Source organism: Lissotriton helveticus, chromosome 7, assembly GCF_964261635.1.
Source record: "Lissotriton helveticus chromosome 7, aLisHel1.1, whole genome shotgun sequence".
Classification (NCBI taxonomy): Eukaryota; Metazoa; Chordata; class Amphibia; order Caudata; family Salamandridae; genus Lissotriton; species Lissotriton helveticus.
The window spans coordinates 145,291,109-145,313,611 of record NC_136068.1 but is presented as its reverse complement, the minus strand read 5'-3'; the positions used below and the strand labels follow the sequence as shown (position 1 = coordinate 145,313,611).

The 22,503-nt window shown below is 46.9% G+C and overlaps 1 protein-coding gene across 7 annotated transcripts in view; it reads right to left on the bottom strand.

Moving 5' to 3' along the window:
- EFCAB8 (EF-hand calcium binding domain 8) overlaps positions 1 to 22,503 on the bottom strand; it is a 1,715,964-nt gene that overhangs the window by 404,081 nt on the left and 1,289,380 nt on the right. For 5 of the 7 annotated variants that reach the window (XM_078651814.1, XM_078651813.1, XM_078651812.1 and 2 more), the window contains one exon: positions 20,557 to 20,781. The exons of the other annotated variants lie outside the window; for them this stretch is intronic. In XM_078651814.1, coding sequence (XP_078507940.1) covers positions 20,557 to 20,781 — 225 coding nt within the window. The remainder of the gene's footprint in view (positions 1 to 20,556; positions 20,782 to 22,503) is intronic. 7 annotated transcript variants of the gene reach the window in all.

Below are 22,503 nucleotides of genomic sequence, written 5' to 3'. Positions count from 1 at the left end.
AGTGCACAGGCCCTAGTAAAACACAGTTTAAACAGCTCACAGAAGCACCCTCTGATGTAGAAAAAATCCCTGTTGCTGGGGGGGAAGGCAGGGGGGCTGGTTTCACTGGCTTGTGAACACAAAATGGTGGCTGGGAGTGCACTGTTTTAACATACAGGTCTTAGCACAGAGCAAAGGAGAAATTTGGAGGAAAAACAGAATTGTCACCGAGGAATGAGAGTGACAAACTACAGAGGTTGGACTGCAAATCCCACAATTTAACACACTAAATGGAGGCAATCATGGACAGGGAAAACCACAAATGTAAAACACAACACAGGTGATAAAATATGCAATTACAGGCAGGCTTAAACTACAATTTTTAACTGTAACATCCACAGGCATAGACAGTAAACACAGAAGTGAAAGTCGTTTTTTAAACAACTTTTTGTCTTGGGAAGAGACAGCACTAGTCTGTCTCCTTACCACTTCCTGGACTCTGCTCGCAGCAATCTGGGGCACAGGTAGGCTGCAACTCACAAGATGGTGGAGAATGATTTGGGGTGCACCCAGCAAAGCCTTAGGGGGCCTGGTCAGGTGTGAGAGGAGGGCTCAGACTTGCCTGGTAGCTGAATAGCCTGTTGGCCTGGGGGTGGGGGCTGGGCAGCTGCTTCTCCTGTTCAGAATCTCCTAGGAGACGGACAGGCTCAATCCACACTTTGGACTTCAGCAGGTAAGGGCCTCACTAACTTGAAATCTAACAATACTGTTTGAATAAAACTTTACTCCCCCTGCTAGCCAAAAAACGAAGTGCACAGGCCTGAGTAAAACACAGTTTAAACAGCTCACAGAAGCACCCTCTGATGTAGAAAAAATCCCTGTTGTTGGGGGTAAGGCAGGGGGGCTGGTTTCACTGGCTTGTGAAAAACCAAAGGTGGTGATGGACGGAGCGTTGACAATACAAACACTCACCCCCAGTCAACTGATCTGGGTTTAATCCATCACCGTTCTTTAGCTCACTCCGCCACCCCAGTTCAGACATGGCCATATGCAAATCAGTCTGACACTGGCTTGTGAACACAAAATGGTGGCTGGGAGTGCACTGTTTTAACATACAGGCCTTAGCACAGAGCAAAGGAGAAATTTGGAGGGAAAACAGAATTGTCACCTAGGAATGAGAGGGACAAACTACAGAGGTTGGACTGCAAATCCCACAATTCAACACACTAAATGGAGGCAATCATGGGCAGGGAAACCCACACATTTAAAACACAACACAGGTGATAAATATATACAATTACAGGCAGGCTAAAACTAACATTTTTAACTGTAACAACCACAGGCATAGACAGTAAACACAGAAAGTGAAAATCGTATTAAACAACTTTTTGTCGTGGGAAGAGATAGCACTAGACCGCCAAACCAGCAGGTGAGATAACTGCTGAAAAAGCCACGGCAGGACTCGATTCACCAAGATCTAAAGCAGGCCAAAAGGACTCATTAGGAGTTTGGTGGTGGGGGAGTGGGAGCGCTCCGCTCCCGCACCGCCAAACCCATGTAGGAACTGCCTGCCAGATCAGGAGTTTTCTCCTGTCTAGCGGGCAGTTCTTTGGCGTTCCTAGGGGGGTGTCTATAAAATAGGCACCGCAATGGGAACCACCTCAAAGGTAGTACCTATGCGGCACGGAGTGCTGCAGTCCATGGCGTTCATTTACTGGGGTTCATGCACACGGAATGACACATGATGTGCCCCCCTGTGTGCACCCACTTGGTGTGAGGTACCAGGGGCCCCTGTAGGGCCCCCTTTGTTTCCTCACTGCCTCACTTTTCATGTCGGTCGCACCGCCATGAAAAGTGTGGCGGTGAGGAAACTTGTATTATACTTGGCAGGGCCGAAGCGGCTCGCCAAGTATATTGTGGCCTCAAGACCGCCACACTACCACCAGGGATCTCTGATCCTTGCTGGTTGCTGTGGTCCCAGGGCGGCCCGAACGCCCTTGTCGTAATAGGGTGGTAGCCAGACTCGTAAAAGTCCCACCGTTTATGTGATTATGTTTTTCAGGGGACTCAGGGTATCTGAGTTGTACCTGGCTTTGGACACCTCTAAAGACCCCAAGAACACCAGGGGAAGTCTGCTTTACTGAGGCCCATGTGTGAATGAGGGGTCCTGTGGCGCATGCATTTGGGCGACTGTTAGCCTGGTAAAGGTGCCTAGACAAGGTTGGATGGTCCCTCCTCTACTCTCCTGGCAAGGCCTGCAAGTTTGTAGCACTCTTATATGTTTCACAACACGGCCCAGACGGGAATTATAGCATTCATTAACGAAAATGATTACCAGTGGGAAGCCCAGGATGATGTTGACATGCATCAGCAAGATGACAATGATGAAGATGAAGGCATTGATCTCAGGCATGAACTCATTAATATATATTTGCCTGATGGTAAGTGACCAAAATGAATATGTGATTTGGTGGTCAGGAATATGGAAATATCCACTTTGACAATGGTGTCTACTAACCAAGTAATTAATGGTTGATTTTGTATGTTTACCATTAATGCTGACCAGTTCCGAAATACAGGAATTGAGGTTGCCTTGTAAAAATGTAGGTATACTCGACAAATTTCAAGACAATGTTAGCCTTAAACTTATGATGTAATCTTCTTATTCCATCCTAGGTCATGTCATCCTGTCATCTGGTGGGGCAGAAGTAAACCCATTCGGTTTTGGGGGAGAGTCACACTTGGCAGAATCAGAAAAACTGCTCACGGGTAGCAAGAAATGTAAGCAGGCGCAATCTGTCTGTGTACATTTCCGGCCTGTGTTGGCAGCTGCTTCACAGCCTCAAGTGCGCATGAGTCATAGTCAACAATAAACACACAGCGCACGCACGCAGGTGAGAGCAGCAGGAGTCCAGAACTGGATTCCGACTGCGCATCTGCGAGAAGAGCGCTTTTTATTTCAGCACCCCACTCCATTGACAATACATTAGTTATGCTGCGCATGCCTGGTGTAGTGCAGTAGTCTCAAGATAGGATCCTGCTCGAGCGGTGAGGTATAGTCGCTCCATGCCCTGTCACATGGCAGGATACAGCCGAGTAGCTGCCCCCAGTCGCATCCAGTCTTATGATTTGCCAATGTCTGTGAGAGGACTCGGAGACGTGATGCTACGTGGGACCGGCGGAGGAGATGCCTCATCCTGGTAAGTTTATTTGTTTTTATTTTATTTAATTAAACACCCCCGCTCCCTGCGTGTACCCCCCCCCCCCCCCCCCCCGCGAGTCATGCCAGCCGTGACTGGTGTGGGTTGTCACATCTCGGCAGCGCTGTAGTGTAATGCAAGGACTGTGAGGCATGAAACCGAAATGCAAAGTGTTTACAAAGGTGTGCAGTTTAAGAACAAATACCGGAGTCAGGGTGCAGTATTTTTATATGTATTGGTTATAATTTGCACATCAATGAATACAGGCCTCTGGCGGTGCTATGGCTGCACCACAATACAGTAGCTGCCTCTCCTTCCCTCTCAAACCAATGAATACACTGGTTCAGTGCTGCTGCTCACAATTGAGGTGTGTGCCTCCAGACACAGTGAGCACGCAGAGCCTGGTGACAGTGATGCTGGGAGCACAACGTACCAGGTGGGACTGGGAGCACACAGTGCTTGCTGCTACTGAACCAGGCATTGTGTACTATGCGCATTCTGTAGTAGTGATAGTACACAGTGGCTTGTTATACTGCGTGCACGATGCCTCGTGATACTGTAGAGTGCCTTGTGTTAGTGCGAGTACAGAGTGTCTCGTGATAATGTGAGTACTCAGTGCCTCGCAATACTGCGTGCACGGTGCCTGGTGATACTCTAGAGTACTTTGGGTTTGTAAGAGTACACAGTACCTCGTGATACTGTGAGTACGCAGTGCCTCTGTGATACGGCAAGCAGGGTGCCTGGTGATGCTATTATCCGGAAAGATGGCTCAGCGGGTTAATTGCCCGAGGCATTCTGCGATTTATCTGCTGATCCGAAGCCCGCTGCCCCTGCCACATGACACCACTTGCTGTTATTATTACTGTTAGGCCTGGCCTCCTTGGCGTGGTTGCCTCCTATCTTTTTGCCTCTACCTCCTGTATTTTTGATGCTGTGCTGGTATTCGTTTTTGCTGGTTTAGATGTTTTGGGCACTTTGCCACTGCTGATCAGTGTCAAAGTGCAAGTGCTACCTGTATAAATTGGTATTGTGATTGGTTATCCATGATTGGCATATTTGTATTACCGAGAAGTCCCTAGTAAAGTGCACTGAGAGTGCCAGGGCTGGTGATTCAAATGCTACTACTGGGCCTGCAGCACTGATTGCGCCACCCACATAAGTAGCCCTAAAATGGTGTCTCAGGCCTGCCACCACAGTGCCTGTGTGCAGTCTGTGAACTACCATGTCCTCCTGGTCAGTGTCCCCAATGACCAGGCCTAACCCTTCCCTTTCTGTGCAAATTGGTCAACCCTATGGGAGGCCCAAGGTACCCCCTTGGGCAGGGTGCAGTGTATGTGAAAGGTAGAGCATGTACTAGTGCAGGAGACATGCTCTGGTAGTGAATTACAGCCATTTTCGTTTTTCACTATTGTAAGGCTATCTTGCCCCATAGGCTATCATGGGGAATGCTGGCTACAGTGGCTACCAGCATATCTTCCCATAGGAGCAAGATCGGACATAAAAGTCTGGTATCCTTGAACTCAGAATTTAATAACACATCTTTTAGGAAAGGTTGTTTTTAAATCCTGTGTTTTTTAGAACAGCACTTTTAGAAAGTGGCTGTTCTCTTGTCTGACCTTTCTGTGTGCCTTGGCCTGTTTGTGAATTGATGCACAAGTTACTTACCTTCAGTAACGATATATCTGTAAGAAACAGTAGTTAGTATTAGATTCCTTACCTTGGAATATCCCCAGGCGTCAGACTGGATCCGGAAACTTTTGCGTAGCAGTACCCTGGCGCGTCGGTAGGCGTCGTCTGTGGCTCCGCGTCCATCGTCGGCATCGTTGGCGCTGGGATGACGTCGCCGGAGTACTTAGACGCCGCCCTCGTGCGCTGACGTCAGTTCTTATACACAGCTTTTCCGCGCCAGAAACGCGGACCCATGATAAAAACCAACACTGGTGCTATGAAACTAGGGCCCTGAAAGGGGATGACCTTAACCCTAGAAATCGGTTCGCAGAACGGGGAGGATGGGTGGGGCGGTAAGGATTCTAATACTAACTACTGTTTCTTACAGATATATCGTTACCGATGGTAAGTAACTTGTGCATCTGAAAGAAACAGGTTAGTATTAGATTCCTTACCTTAGAATAGATACCCCAGCAATACCAACCCCGGTGGAGGGTCTGCGAACCAATAATCACACCAGAAAGTCCTGGAGGACGGAACGGCCAAAGAAGCCATCCCTCCGGACCTGGCTGTCCAGGCAGTAGTGTCTTGCGAATGTGTGCAGCGAGGCCCACGTAGCTGCCTGACAGATGTCCTGCAAGGGGACTCCCCGGCCCAGGGCAGTAGTAGCCGCCGTGGCCCGAGTGGAATGGGCCCTCAGCCCAACAGGAGGCTCCTTCTTAGCCAAAGAGTAGCATGCCTTGATGCACAACACGACCCACCGAGAGATGGTCCGTTTGTGCACCGCCGGTCCCTTCTTAGCGCCCACGTAATCAACAAAGAGTTGGTCATCCACCCGGAACTGACGTTTGCGATCAAGATAGTATGACAGCGCACGTTTTGGGTCCAGACGGTGGAGTCACTCTTCCTCTTTAGAGGGATGCGGAGGCGGAAAGAAGGTGGGCAAGGTGATTGACTGCCCGATGTGACTACCTTGGGCAGGAAAGAGGGTCTTGTCCGCAACACAAGGTAAACAACCATAACAACACGGGCATTACCCCGCGCTGCTATTACAATGCTGATTTTACAACGCAAGTCGTTACAATGACGTGCGCTGGAGGGCGCTGTTGGATAGGGAATAGTTTAATTTTCTATTCCAACACCTTCCCTACTGTAATGTGGGCTGGAGTTGGAATAGAAAATTAAACTATTCCACTATCCAGTGCTTACAGCGCAAGTTGTTGTAATGACTTGCATTGTAAAAACAGCGTTGTAATGGCACGCGGGGTAAAAGCCCGCGTTGTAATGCCATACAACCCAACACAACCTTGTCCGGATGGACGGAAAGGAAAGGAGGTTTAGAGGAAAGAGCCTGGAGCTCACTCACTATCCTGGCAGAGGTGATGGCAACCAGGAAAGCAGTCTTAAGTGTAAGAAGACGGAGAGAACAGTTATGAAGTGGCTCAAAAGGAGCGCACATCAGGTAAGTAAGAACCAGGTTCAAGTCCCACTGGGGCATCACGAAAGGAACAGGGGGAAACATATGAGTGATGCCCTTCAAGAATCTGTTAACAATCGGGGACTTGAACAAAGAAGGCTGATCAGGTAGCCTCAAGTAGGCGGAAAGGGCAGAAAGGTAGCCCTTGATAGTGCCCAGAGCAGAGCCCTGCTGGGCAAGAGAAAGAAGGACGAGGAGAACCTCAGAAAGGGGGGCAGAGAGTGGATTCACAGCCTTTGCTGTGCACCATGCCACAAATCTGTTCCACCTGCAGGCGTATACCGACTTTGTGGAAGGACGCCTGACTGCCAAAATCACATTACAAACTTCAGGAGGCAAGTCAAATGGCCTCAACTGTGGCCGCTCAATCTCCAAGCATGGAGGTCGAGACTGGACAGGTTCGGGTGGAGGACTGTCCCCTGTTGCTGCGACAGAAGGTGCTCCTGAAGAGGCAGACGAATCGGGGGATCAAAAGACATGCTGAGTAACTCTGGATACCAATATCTTCGTGCCCAGTCCGGAGCCACAAGGATAACTTTGGCCCAGTCATGCCAGATCTTCTTCAGCACTCTGGGCAGAAGTGGTACAGGCAGAAAGGCGTACAACAGACCGCAGCTCCACTCGCGACGAAAAGCGTCTCCGAGCGAGTGCCGCCTTGGAAATTCCAACGCGCAGAACTGATGACATTGCGCGTTCTCTTCTGTGGTGAATAGATCTAACCAAGGCTCTACCCACTGCCGAAAGAGGCCTTGCGCCACGTCCGAGTTCAGACGCCATTCGTGATCCATCATGCACCGACAGCTGAGTTCGTCCGCCCTGGCGTTCAGTGAACCTGCCAGGTGTTGAACCACCAGGGTCACGCCCTGATGTTCCAGCCACTGCCAGAGGCACAGAGCCTCCTGGCATAGGGTCCACGACCCCACCCCGCCCTGTTTGTTGCAGTACCACATGGCGGTGGTGTTGTCCGTGAACACCTGCACTACACTCCCCCGGACAGAGGGGAGGAATGCCTTCAGTGCAAGCCGGATCGCCCACAGCCCCAGAAGGTTGATATGGAGCTGGGACTCCGCCGGAGACCAGAGGCCTCTGATCTCCGCCTCTCCCATGTGGCCTCCCCAGCCCTGGATGGACGCGTCAGTCACAACTACGTGCTCCGGTTGGGGTAGTGAGAGGGATCTGCCGCTGACCCAATCGCGGTCCATGAGCCACCACTGCAACTGTCTTGCAGTGCCCTCCAAGATCAAGACATGGTTGGACAAGTTGCCCTGATGCTGGGCCCACTGAAACTTCATGTCCCACTGCAGAGCCCGCATCCGCCACCGGGCGTAATGCACCAGAAGGATGCAGGAGGCCATCAGCCCCAGAAGCCGCAGCGTCAACCTGACCGAGACTCGGGATAACGGCTGAAAGATCGGAATCAGAGCCTGAGTATCCCAAACCCGCTGTTCGGGAGGATAAACCCAAAACTGCGCTGATTCTAGAACCGCTCAGATGAAGAGGAGCTTCTGAGAGGGACACAGGTGTGACTAGGGCACATTGATGGAGAACCCCAGCAGGCGCAGGAGGTCGGCCGTAGTCTGGAGGTGGCTGACGACTGTCTGGGGCGAGCCCGCCTTCAACAACCAGTCGTCGAGGTAGGGGAAGACTGAAACCCCTTACCTGCGCAGATGAGCTGCGACCACCGCCATCACTTTCGTGAACACCCGTGGGGCGCTGGTAAGGCCAAAGGGGAGCACGGTAAACTGAAAGTGCTCGTGGCCTACCGTGAACCGCAGGTAACGCCGGTGGGCCAGCGGGATGGGGATGTGAAAATATGCGTCCTGCAAGTCCAACGCTGCCATCCAGTCTCCTGGGTCCAGGGCAGCTAAGACCTGAGCCAGTGTCAGCATCTTGTTGTTGTTGTTTTTGCATTTAAGCATCTTGAACTTCTCCTTCCGGAGGAAGCCGTTAACGTTCCGCAGATCCCAGATAGGGCGTAGGCCCCCTTTGCCCTTCTTGAGTACCAGAAAGTAGTGGGAGTACAACCACACCCTACTTCTGGCCCAGGAACGCGCTCTATGGCCCCCTTGGCCAGGAGGGCCGTTACTTCCTCTTGTAGAAGTTTCAAGTGATCCCCCGACATGCGGTGGTACTTCGGTGGCATGGCTGGAGGAGACGCCTCGAAGAGGAGGGAGTAGCCCATTCGGACGATTTGCAGCACCCACCTGTCCGATGTGACAGTGCGTCTATGGAGGTGGTGATGGCAAACCCTGCCCCCACTGGCGTCACATGGGCCTGAAAGCTCGGACTAGGAGGGTTTTGAGGCGGATGCTGCAGGAGCAGGTGTGGACTGGCCTCACCGTTGTCCACGTCCGCCACCACGCTGAATGGTAGTCTGCGGCCCGTAGCTGGAAGGCCGTGTGGGGGCGCCCCTTCCTTGGTCACGAAAGGGGCGAAAGGCAGCCGTTTGCTGGCGCGGGGCCGAGAGGCCCAAGGACTTGGCCGTAGCCCTGGAGTCCTTAAAGCGCTCAAGCGCATGGTCTGCCTTGTCGCCAAAGAGTGATATAGGCAGGGGAAACCCAATAAACCCTTGTAGGCTTGGGCACTGGATATTTAAAGTCAAGGTAAGCTACAAGGGATTTGATTCAAAGAACAGTAGGCCTCAGTTAGGAGTCGTACAAACGTATCAAACTCTAGTGTATCCACAGGATATCGCACTTAAATATTAACTAGAGTAAATCAAAAAGACAAAGGAAGGAAAAAGAACACACAGAAGAAATAAATTATATTCAAAAATTGTTTGTATTTAGTGAGAAAAGCATCAAATGCAATTCTGGGGAGATATACACAGAAAAATAAATTCAAGCAAATATGGCCTGTCGATACACTAGAGTTTGATACGTTTGTACGACTCCTAACTGAGGCCTACTGTTCTTTAAATCAAATCCCTTGTAGCTTACCTTGTCGCCAAAGAGGCGACGGCCATCAAACGGCATGTCCATAAGGGTGTTTTGGACATCAGCCGAAAAGTTGGCGGACCTCAACCAGGCGTTGCCATCGCTCTGCCCAGTGAGTCCGTGGTATCCAGCCCACACCGGATGGAATACCGTGCCGCATCTCGACCCTCCGCAAGGGCTTGGGCGAGTTTAGTCCGGGCCTCCTCCGGACATAGTGGCAGCACGTCAGCGACCGTGTCCCACAGAGAGTGGGTGTAACGGCCCAAGAGGCATGCGGTGTTGACTGACTGCAACCCCAAACTCAGGGAGGAGAGTACCTTTTTCCCGTATTGCTCAAACCTCTTGGATTCCCGATCGGGGGGAGCCGTCGGGATATGCGGTCTGGGAGTTAGAGGTTTGAATGACCAGGCTCTTGGGGGTGGGGTGGGTGGACAGGAAGCACGGGTCGCCCGGAGCCTGGCGGTGGCGTCTGGCCACGTTCCTATCTACAGGTGGACCTGTAGCGGACTTGGACCAAGTGCCCAGAAGAACGTCTGACAAGGCCTCATTAAAAGGCAGCAGAGGCTCGGCCGAGCTTGCCTGCGGTTTAAGGACCTCAGTGAGGAGGTTAGTCCTCACGGCCGCGACGGGGAGCTCAAGGCCCAAGGCCTTGGCTGCCCGCGTCAGCACTACACTATAGGCAGCCCCCTCCTCCGTAGCCAAGGTAGGAGGGGAGAGCACCCGGCCCGCGTGGGGACCCAGTCGGGGCCGCTTGGCCCGAAGGCGCCGCGGAAACCGACGGAGGAGCAAGCGACCTCATGGCCATGAGGAAGGACTCGATCTCCTCCGGCATCGCGTTCTGCCCAGGGACCGGTGGGTATGAAGCAGGTCGCGACGCCTGCGGCGCCGCGGGGGCGGACGAGCGTCGGGGGAGTCAGAAGAGCGATGGCGCCTCTTCGACTTCTTGTGCCTCTTACCTGAGGAAGCTTCAAGACAGCACCTGATTGCTCCTCGACGTCGTCTGGTTCCTTCCTGGTTCCACCCGGTCACTGGCTGGTGACCCAGACTCTGTCCCCTTTGCTTTCAGGTCCTCTTCATCCTCGATCCACCCTTGGATCCACCCGGACATCTTCCTCCTGGTCGCCTGCAGCATCTTTCTTCAAAGGCTCCATAGGATTCAACGGCGAAACCCAACACATCTTCACACCTATGCACCCGCCGTCCGTGGGTGAGGTAACTCGAGTACTTCGGTACTCTCAAGGGTATTGACTATCCAAGTGTCTAGGTTTTTAGGTGTTTCCTCCTAGCTAAACCGGAAGTCTCCTAAATCCTTCTAAATCTAACTTCTAAGTTCCCATTGACTTTGCATTGACTCACGCGTGTGTGTAAAGACACTGCATGCGCCGCCTGTGGGCCTCCTACTTCTAAACTAACGTTCAGATCGTGTAGCCCCAGCGATTCCCTAGGCCCTACGCCTTTCCTTTCCTCGTGACGTGGTACTTATACCACTTTCTTAATATATGGTTTGCTTCGCCCCTAAGGCCTAACCGTAAATTGTGCAACTTAACGTATTCTGACTAAGTATCTTGTTATGTGCTTTGGCCTCTGATCTCATAAAGAGTTCAGAGGAGTGTGTTAGTAAATAAATACATATATATTTTATATATATCCTGTGTGGTGTCCTTTCATTTGATATTCAAGGGGTTACATATGGTAAAACAGCTGGCTTTACACGCCCTCAAGAGTCTTTTAGCCTAAGACTGTTCTGTCAACGCTACCACTAGGTTAGCTGATCTATAAGGTTGACTTACAACCATCACCATAAGGGTTGTTTGGACTGGTGCAAGGTGTTCACTAGAATAGTGAACATCATATACCAGGCCAACTTCTCACAATTGGTATGAAAGGTTATCATTCGGCACAGGGACCCAGACTCTCACGAGTACACTGGTGATGCTGAAAGGTTATCATTTGGCACAGGGACCCAGACTCTCACGAGTACACTTGTGATGCTACATAGGGTAGAAATCTTTTTTGCTCAGGTGAAAACACACTGCATTCACTTTGTGCCAGGGAGGTATATTTAATATTAGATTGAGCTTGATATTCACACTAGTAGGAGGTGATATCGGAGAGCTCTGATTGAGGTTTGCTGCTGACAGACAGGCCGATGCACTACTTGCCTTACCATGCCTGCCTGCATCTTTCCAAAGTGTGGCTGTGACCATGTGACATGATCTGTATGTATCGGTCTCTCTAGATGCATATAGTAATTATACATAGTTCAGCGAAGGACTGAATCTAGGGTGTCTTTTTATGATAAACCTGAGGGTGAAATAAAAAAAATTAAAAGATGGGACTGTGATTGTTAGCAATGCTACTTAGCAGAATGTACTACTTCTCAAATCTGCCACCACATCTGTGAGTTAAGGCAGCGTCACCCATGCCAACAGCATGACATTCAGCTCTGTTTGTATGGACCTGACTGTCACTGTGATTGCATCCTGCCAGGCCTTGGTCTGCCGGTGGCAATGCTGGAGACCAACACCGTCAGTACATACCATGATGTACACCCACAGTGAGTCACTGCAGGAAGCAGTTTTATGCTCCCATGTATGCCAATAGAGGCACCAGTTGTAATTTCCTCAATAAAGGGGCTCAGTTAAAATTTCGCACTGGCCCAATCATTATCTAATTAATGTGCTCACATACGTATGACTGCAAGCGCAGCATAGGTCGTGTTAACTTTCTGCACACTGTTCAGAAACACATGTACGCCAGCAGCACGCCAAACAAACAGTCAAGGAGACTGTGCCAGCTTCATTACATGATTTGCATTGTAGGTGCTGCCCTTACACTATAGAATTGATATTGCAGAAGAGGAATGCATCCGCCTTATAAATAAGTTCACTCAATATCTCAGGCCAGAACACTTTGGAGCAGTTTTTCATCCCTGATCACCCATCCTTTGAACAGAGTCACACCAGCAGCACTACGTATTATGCTGCAATTGAGAGCGCTAGAGCTGAGGCTGAAGGCACAGTGTGTGCCAGTCAGTCAAAAATGTGTTCAGAATACATGCCCATCCATTCTTTGGCCTCTCTGCAAAGAGCACAGGGCAGTGGTCATGTACTCCTGTTGTAATTGTGATTCTGTGCAAATGGGTGTGATGGGACCCCCATTATGGGGGTGCACAGTCTTCAAAATAATAACAAGGCGAAAGTAAATAAAAATGCAGTGCTTGCTGGCGCCTCAAATGTCATCCCTAACTTTTTCGCCCCACCATTTTCAAATGTCACCAGCCACCACTGGCAGTGGGATAACCCAAACTGATGTGTCCCCCTGTAGAAAGTGAGAAGGGGCCCCTGAGTATCCCATATCTAACAGATATACATTGACTTTTAGCTGAATGGGGCCCACTTGAAGGCGTTACGCCCCTGAGTTGATGGTAGGAATGTTTGTGTTAAGTTTAACCACTGCCACTTGCTCAGGTAGCATTCCAACCCACGGTTCGTTTGCCAACCATGCCACCTCAGAGTAGACTAAGCCATGTGCAAATCAATCTTGGCACTTCTCTAATAGGAGCAGTCCAGCCTCGACTGCCTAGCCAGGTCTTCTTTGAACAGAACACAAGCAGCTCAAGAACGGTTTCAACCTGACTGGCCCTCATCAGTCAGGTGAAGTTTGGTTCCAGGAGGCACAGTGAGCAAAGGACCCATGTCTGGGGATACTCTTGGCCCCCTAAGCATTATATCAAACAGGCAAATGGTGATGGTAGAAATGCTTGCAAAAAGTCTAACTACTGGCAATCATTCGGGGTAGCATTCCAGCACATTATTTTGGCCACCATGCCAACAGCACCATGCCAACACAGATTAGACCAAGCCATATGCGAATCAGTCTTGGTCCTGTTCCAACAGGAACACTCCAGTCTACACTGTCAAGTCAGGTCCTCTCTGAACCGGAGCACAAACAACCCAAAATCTGTTTATGCAAGCTTGAACCTATTCAGTCAGTTGTAGCTTGGCAATCACTTGGGTAGCATTCCAACCTATCGTTCATTTGCCACCTAAGATTAGAACCAGCCATATGCAAATCAGTCTTAGTCCTGCTCCACTTCAAACAAGCTTGCCCAAACTGGCGAGCCAGGTCTTCTCGGAAACCGCACAAAAGCAATCCCAGACTGGTTTCTGAACAATTGGGCCGCTTCAGTCTAGTGCAATTTGTTTCCAGTGGCACACTGAGCAAGGGACCCACGTCTAGACATAACCATGGCGATTTACGGCAAAAAAATGGTGATATAAGGAGATCACTAGCAGTATGGATGGAGGGAGGGAGGAGGAACCAACATATCCCAGAAAAGTAGGGAAGGTCATGGGGAACATGAGCCCTCCATCCACTGACAGCAAATTTGCTTCTTTTTCCCTCATTCAAATGGCATAGACAAGGGCAGTGGGGGATAGGGCTAAGCTCAATGTGAGATCACAGTGGAAAAGTTACTGCATGTTTATTGTGGGTATATAGTTATGTGTTTTTCTTTGCATTATGGTACTTGCAGTGTTGGCTCACTGTGTTATAAATGCAGTACAACAGGTACCATTATGCAAATGAAACAACTCTAATATCTCTCTCGATGTTTTTTTATGGCCAGGCCCCTCCGGCCATAAAAAAAGGACATTGAAATGGGTTTCTTTTGCGTCGCTTTATTTATGTCCTTAGCTTTCCTGGCAGAAACATTGATCGATTTCTGAACAATGAATGTAAAAATAATGTTTAATGCAGTCTCAATTTCAGTATTAAAACATTTTCAATATTATTTTAAAAAATGCATTACTGTTACTCAATTATGTTATATCAAAACAAAGGGAGAGGTAGGGTAGTAGGATACTCTTACACCCCAGTATCAATGAAATAAACAAAACAAGAGTATTCTATGGCAATGATAGAGACCATCAATAGGGAGCAGATCAACGACTTCACTTAAGGCGTTATATTTTGAAAGAAAGCCCTCACTCACCACCTAGTGATGACATGCTTCATCATCGGGCCCCACAAAGGGGATCTAGCATCCCCTCTGTGTGCTGCGACGCCAGATCTACTGCGGAGCGGGTTGGTGGGTAAGGACAGTGCTGTGCAAAGAATCATAAGTGAGTGTTGTGAAGTTAAAAATAAAGTCTGTAGTGTATCAAAATTAATTTATTAGGATCACTAAGGACTTAGAGATAAAAATGATGTGTAGGAAATACGTCCACAATTAATTTAGTGGTAGTTTCCTAAGTCAGTCGACATGTTTCAGCCACGAAACGGTGTAAATTTACCTGGCATTCTTCAGGACTTGGTGTAAATAAACCCTGGCGGTATGGACTCGCTAAGGTCCACCCTTACCTAGGGACGTGAGAGTGAAAATTAATCGTGAAAAAAGTGCAAAAAATTAGAAAGAAAAGCTGTCTTTCTAATAACTCCTGGTTTAGGAGGCTTCCAATTTTGGTTTCTGCACCTGTTGGGAAATGAAAAGACGAGGACAAACATAAAGACAGAACAAACAATCAGTTGTATTGATGGTTGCCTTATAGCAGTCCAGTGTGCTCCAGTTGGTGGTATCGGAGACATCCTGTGGTTAGATAACGGTATAGTTAACACCACCTAGGTCCCCAGCGAAAAGATCGTTATAAGTAACTTGTGCTAAGTGCTATACGTGCTATGTACAACGCGTGCTATTTACAAGGAGTTGTGAGTAAAAACGCTATCAACCTAAAATGTCGGCGCGAAAAACAATCATGCTGACAGTTAAAACAAGGGTAATTTCTCACTTTGATAGTGTGTAAATTTCACACCATGGGTCACAGGAGGGGGGTGGAGGCGTAATTGGCACACCCTGTAGTTTGTCAAAAAATGAAATGAAGTAAGAACAGGCAATTGTGCGACTCAGATCGGTACTTAGCTCAAAGGAAGTGCGGAACAGTTTCTGCTTGAAGTACTCACGCCCTCGACGCTCGGCACCCGTGGATTACCTACAGCGACCCTCCGCTGGACCCTGAAGATGTCCACTCAGGGCAGCGAGGCAGTTAAGTAAACACCATGGAGTCCTGCTTCCGGGTGGGGGCGGCCGGTCTGCGTCAGCGCGTGACGGAGCGCGTGACGGAGGACCAATCCGTGTGTCCCAGCGTCATGTGTATTCCGCCAATCGGTATAGACGGCGTCGTTGTCAATGGCAACACGCGAGTGAGGCTGTGTGGTTATTGCGGAGGTCCGCAATTATTTAACATGCAGCCATGGCGATTATTACAAGATTGGGGTAATGTAATGAAAGTGAAGGTTGGTATCGGTGCCTTCGAGGGAATTTCGTGAGACGATATCGGTCACAGTTCTTTGTTCCCAAATACTAGAGGCGTGTTGGCCATTGCAAGGCTAAGGTTGGTTAGACCAATAATCGCCATGGCTGCATGTTAAATAATTGCGGACCTCCGCAATAACCACACAGTTATTAGAAAGACAGCTTTTCTTTCTAATTTTTTGCACTTTTTTCACGATTAATTTTCACTCTCACGTCCCTAGGTAAGGGTGGACCTTAGCGAGTCCATACCGCCAGGGTTTATTTACACCAAGTCCTGAAGAATGCCAGGTAAATTTACACCGTTTCGTGGCTGAAACATGTCGACTGACTTAGGAAACTACCACTAAATTAATTGTGGACGTATTTCCTACACATCATTTTTATCTCTAAGTCCTTAGTGATCCTAATAAATTAATTTTGATACACTACAGACTTTATTTTTAACTTCACAACACTCACTTATGATTCTTTGCACAGCACTGTCCTTACCCACCAACCCGCTCCGCAGTAAATCTGGCGTCGCAGCACACAGAGGGGATGCTAGATCCCCTTTGTGGGGCCCGATGATGAAGCATGTCATCACTAGGTGGTGAGTGAGGGCTTTCTTTCAAAATATAACGCCTTAAGTGAAGTCGTTGATCTGCTCCCTATTGATGGTCTCTATCATTGCCATAGAATACTCAATTATGTTAAACAGCTAACCATTGACTTTGTCAATAGTCCAGGCTGGTTTAGGTGTAGGTCAGTTGAGTTATATATCTGGATGCTCAGAGAAAGAGGAAGCTCAGGGAAGAACCAAAATGCCAGTCGGGTGGTACACTATGAAAATCACAGAAATTTTGTTTATATGTTTGCGCCACACTCTTAAGTAAAAAAGCCACGCCCCCTTTATAGACCCCTCACTTTTTCATCCCTTTTAAAGCCATGTCTGGCATTGGCAAGCTGATTGGATGATCATTGTTATTTAAGTTTTACTACAAGCATATGAAACACAAATCAAAAGAAGAAAGAACGAAAACATGCTGTCGAATAAATGTGGAGACTGTATGCTTGGCATACAAATTTAAAATTAGAAATTAAGCATTGCAAATTATTTTACGTTAAAATTCTAACTGTGCTTCCTGCAGTCAGGTGTACTTCGAACAGGTTATATAATTTTTGGGGGGTTTACTGCATGACAGAAATATGTAATTGTTATTTGTGCAAAGCAAATTGCACTATTGGATTTTATTACTGTAACTTGAAAACAAAATTTAAACATACAAGGATGACAAAAAAAAGAAAAATCGATAAAGAATGGATAGAAAAAAAGCACTGACAAAGTAAATAATTGTCCCACCAGCCTTTGCACTGAAGTGGAGTTTTTCTACGCAGATGTGAGAAAGGGATCAGGAAAACACATGCTGTCACTTGCATTGCAAGAGAGACAATGGTTAGAGTAGGCTTAGCTACTCGTCAGTGCAATAGTCTGCAATGGATTGAAGCAACTTGTGAAAGGTAGTTGAATGGACCAATAAAGGACGTCGGCTTGCCAAATGCACTCTATGTATTAATATAAGTGGCCGTTTTTTGTGTATGATTTTTGTTCTCCATGCGGTTGGTGATACCTTGAAAGCTGCCTCGAGTTCCGACCGAAACATGCATTTACTAATCAATACTTAGTTTTCCTCCTTTTATATCTTCTCAGGAAAGCGATAGTTACAGAGCACGGCAAGTACAGCAGCAGTGCCATTTGCAGACAATGGCCACACCAGCAGTAAGTGGCAAACTATTTTTTCTGACACACAAAGAGTAAAGCAATCCGGAAGCAGTGTAAGCATCCTGAACCATTACAGTGTCTGAGTGAGTTGAATGTTTGCTTCTGCCAAAGGAGGTGACTTGGAGGTCATTTGTACAAATTCTAGCAAGGCGCACTCAGCCTTCCAACCTACTGAGGTCAGTAAACTGAGTGGCATAAAGTGGAAACAGTAACACATTTACAGTGCTCAGAAATGGCAGAAGTGCAGTGTGAAACACTATATAAAAATAAGCTATAATCATTAGACATCGACAACAGTGGCAGCAACTCAGCATGCATTCTCACATACACAGACAAAACAAACAACATAGCAAAAGTATAGCGCTCTCTCATATACAGGCAAGAACAGCAAAGACAGCAGCAATACAACAGTAACAGGCGTGCATCGTACAGCAATGCTAGCAGCTTTGTAAAATTTCCGGTAAGACAAACTCAGCAGATGTACATGCTTCTATCATACACAGAACACTCACCAAGCACAGCTTGCAACAGTGGAAGATTCCCTCTAGCTCAGGCAGCAATAGAAACCGAGAGGGAGCTATGTAACCAACGCACAGGAGGAGGCTGGGGTGGATGATGCCTTGGTAATGATATGGACTGGATGTTCACATAGGTTGATAAAAGAGTCAATATATATTACTAAAGAGGACACAAGTCATGATCCTAGCATGGTGGATCATGGACCTGCTCCAGAGACCTGGGTACAACTTGAAGGCAGCTTGGCCTTTCAAACGCTCTCAGATAGCTAAGTGGTGTAGTCACTCACTGATTAGGTTGGTCTGTGTATAAACCAACATGTCACAGATTCTAATCCTCAAGGGGTTGAAGCGGTCTCTTATTGTTTCCTGGTTAATACTTATGAACATCAGCAATTCAGTTTGTGAAAAGTCTGTAAGTGTAAGCTCCAAGAGACAATTAGGGTGCAGATATAGTACAGCTAGGGCCACTGGAATTATGCGTCAAGGGACGGCCCAATTATGCGGCAGGGTTGCGTAAATTATACAATAAGAAAAGGCAAATTATGTGCCAAAATACAGCACATTTTATGATAGCATTATATCATTATTTTGTCATTTTTACATTTGTTAACACTGGGCATTGGTTGCATCTCATTATTGTCAGTTTAACACCCAAATATAAAAATAAGGAAAAAAAGGGGGCCAGTCAACCTTTGCAAAGGGTATTCCACTATGCGGCAACAGGCGTCGCTGCATTTTTACTCATTTTTGAACCGTTTGAGCTAGGAACAAAAATATTTTTTGTTAAAATCTGCAAATTATGCAGCAGATGATGGATTGTGAGGGAAAAGCGGCAAATCTACAATTATAAAAAAAAATGCAACAGCTGTACAAACGCATAATCCCAGTGGCCCTGAGTATAGCATACAATCTCCAAACCAATGTATTACCAGTGTCTGTCTGGTTTGGGCTGTCCAGTCAGCCTATATTGAGCCTGTTTTTTTAGGCATAGTCTAGACTTTAATGTGAATTCAGCCACCTTAATGCTTTTGTTCCGCTAACCCTCCTCCTGATACCAGGTTCTGTTACACAACAGTTACACTAGTACAGACTGCCACACACCCTTCACTATGACCATTAACACAACCACTCCCCAGTTATATGGGAAAGCAATAGGCCCGCCATGCAGCACAAAATCTAACAAGACAACAGAGTACATCACATCACAACAGCCGACACACACTAGGTGGAGGGACATAAGACCCACAAACTCACTGCAGCACACCTGGCAGTGATAATGTAAAACTCTTATAAACCATATACAAGATATGATCCAACTAGGAAAAGATCCATACTCCACACCAATCTAAACTCATCAATTAAGTCAGGGCCAGCGGAATTCCTCCTTGAGCTACCGGCCTCAACCCGGTTCTATTTTGGAAGCACTTTTCTTTGTAATTATATAACATTAAATATAGACGGGGGCCGGGTTTGCCATGCTGCCATAAAATGTTGCACAGACACATTTGTGCAAGTTTGTTTATCTTTTTCCTCAAATGCATGAGGTGCCAAGTTTGGTTTTGCATGGGGTACCACCTGGGCAGAGGGCGGCCCTGTGCCCGCTTATATCTAGTTGAGAAGCCACCTTGCATCAGTGGCAGTGGTTACAGAAGGAAGTTATCCTGGTGAGGCTTGCAGCGCGAGGCTTCACTTCATTACCAAGATAAATGTACGCCCGGCATTGGACAGCTGGAAGAGTGTGTATTGTTTTTTGCAGGACGTGAGATGTGATGCATCAAACTGCTTCCTGTGGCAGGAGCATCTTCATATTTATTCCAAGGCTTTGACTTTGTGGCCCTTTTACGCGGCCACTGAACCAAACATTAAATAAGCATTTGCAATGCAATCGGTCTCGCCTTTGGGACCTTATATGTATTTAGCTATGCAGCACATTAGCCTGGGTGCTGAAACATCTACTGTTCTTTAACATCGAGGGAAAGTAAGCATCAAACTGCTTGACACGCCAGGTATGGGAACACATGGAAAGAAATATTGCCTTTCAGCAATAAAAGGTATAGTGCAAAGCTCTGTTTTTAATATAAAATTAGGGCCTTCGGTGGTTATATCATTGAAAATACAAGAATTGAAATTGTCTACGGGTGCTTGTGGAAGACAATTTCTATGGACTGGAATCTAGAAAATGCTAAAGTGATTCTGGTATTTTACTGACCTCTACTGGTCGTTTTCTATCAAGACAGTTAAAGAGAGGCAGTTGAACAGAAAAAAAAGTCCATAAACAGAAGCAGATAAGCCCTGTGGCTGATCTCCAGAGCACACATAGTACATACACATATAAGTATATAATAAGTATATACTAAAGTACATACAAACAGTGCAGTGCAAGAGCACAAATATAGCCTGCATGAACCAGTGCAGTGTGCACAAAAGCACACAAAATTTCATAAATAAACCAATCTAGTTGCTATGTAGCTCACTGCAATCAATGTAAATCCATATGTGTAACATACAACATAAATTAATTTTGGCCTGTGTGGTCGCTGAGACGCAGTCATAAACTCAATATCAAGACCTGATTTTATAATACTCTGATTAGCACAAACTACAATGAGGATTGTGGCCACTGATTGATGGCATTAGCTCCCTCCTGTGATGCACTGAATCATGGAAAGCGTCCTGGTTAGCTTTAGTGCTACAGTGATTAATTACCTTAATGAAACCTCTTGAATCCGTAGTTAAAAGTATTTGGTTGTTCATATCTGTGCACATGGTGGAGACTGATGGATCTGTATTGTCATTACCAGGTGCTACTCGAAATTTCCCCAGCATACCCGCTGGGCTACTGACTGACCAGGCATAAATGTATCCATCGGCAGAACTGGTGAGTAAAACTGCAGTGCCAGTGCTTTGTTTACGTGTACGCAAAAAGAGAACCTGCACAAAGGAGATAAAAAAAATCAGAAAAGCTATCTCGCCCTTACTACAAGATTTCATTACTCACACTTCAGAGGCTGGTACAGCCCCAACTCTATGCAGTCTTCATTGGGGGTTCGAGTCCAATTCCTACACAACGATGGAAGATTTGACATTTCCGACTTGCAGATCAATTTTTTCATTGAGCCCTGTCATACTTTTTGCTGTGTAGAAGTACAATGCGTTTTCTTTTTAGATTAGAAATCTGTTCTGTCTGAAATCTAAATACATATGCTGCACACATGTAAATAGTTAAAGGGGACATACACGTTTCCAAAAATAAAAATGAAGTGTTCTGCTTTACTAGGAATAATTTGACTCCTATAATAATTACCAAACAAGAATGATTTTATTCATCTTATTTCTTACTTTTATGTAAGCATTTTTCTAACTGAGGATGTCCAACATTTTGTGAATAACCGTTGACTTTGACACGAGGAAAATACATCAAAAGTCGACAAGAAGTGCAGTGTTGGGATACATTACAACAAAAGTACAAAGAAAAAGTAGACATTTTCATTTAGTCTCCTACAACACGAACATGCTTCCTAATTTCATATCCCAGCCCCTTCTGTAATGGCCTCTAGAAAGTGCAAGTCACACTTTTAGGGCAATAAAGGCATTGGGATCTGGCAGCTTATCTGTGACTCTAGCCAAAGTGCTAGTGTTATTAAATGTAAACAAGCATTTGCAATGCAATAGGTCTCACATTTGCGAGAGTTACAGATACTGGTTTTGTAAATGACAATGTATTTTACCCATGTGATTTGGTTTGGAGTGGAGTGAATGTATGTGGTGTGAAGAGGAATTATGTGGGTGGTATTGGGATTTTTATTTATGGAATTGTGTGGAGTGGAATTGTGTGGTGTGGAGTATTTTTGTGTGGTGGAATTATGTGGCACGGTAAATAGATTGGGGTGAGAGCTGCACAAAATAGATAGAAAGGAAGATAGAGAGGGGTAGGTAGTTTGTGCAGCAAGTGGTGAATGAACTCGAGACAAAGGAGCAGAAAGACTGTGTGAGAAATAAGGGGAGGAGCAGCTCACCGATGCATAAAGAGGAAGAACATGTGTATGAAGAAGACACCCTAAAAAGAGAAGGAGAGTGTGGGTTTGAGGGACGGAAACCTTGAAAAGTCATGGGAAAGAAAATGTGCTTAGTATGTGTGAGCAGACAGTATAGCGAGGAGATAGGGAGTGTGAGGGAGAGGGAGAGATGAGAGGGGACAGTGGGATTGCGAGATGGAAGGGGGTAATGGCAGTGTGAGGGAGCGATGAGAGGGGCAGTGGGTGTGAGGGGGAAAGTTGACAGGGTTGTTGGAAGTGCAAGGGAGAGATGTGTTGGATTGGCAATTGTTTGTTGTGGAAATATGTGGCGTGGAATTGTGTGGTTTGGTGTGCAGTTGTGTCGTGGAAATATGCAGCACATTAGCCTGGGTGCTACAACTTCTTCTGTTACTTCATGTGCCACTGGTAACGGCCATACACACCCAAGGATGGGCTTCCGTGCTACTTAATGAAAATATATTAAAGTCTCTTCAAAATGTGTATTTCTGTAAGTAAGAAGCTTTAACACTAATAGGGACATTATAGCACTGCATTCTTAAAAAGTAGTCTGACAATAGTGCAAGCTTCCATTAACTTTTGCTTCAAGTTTACCAACATCATCATTCATGATACTGCA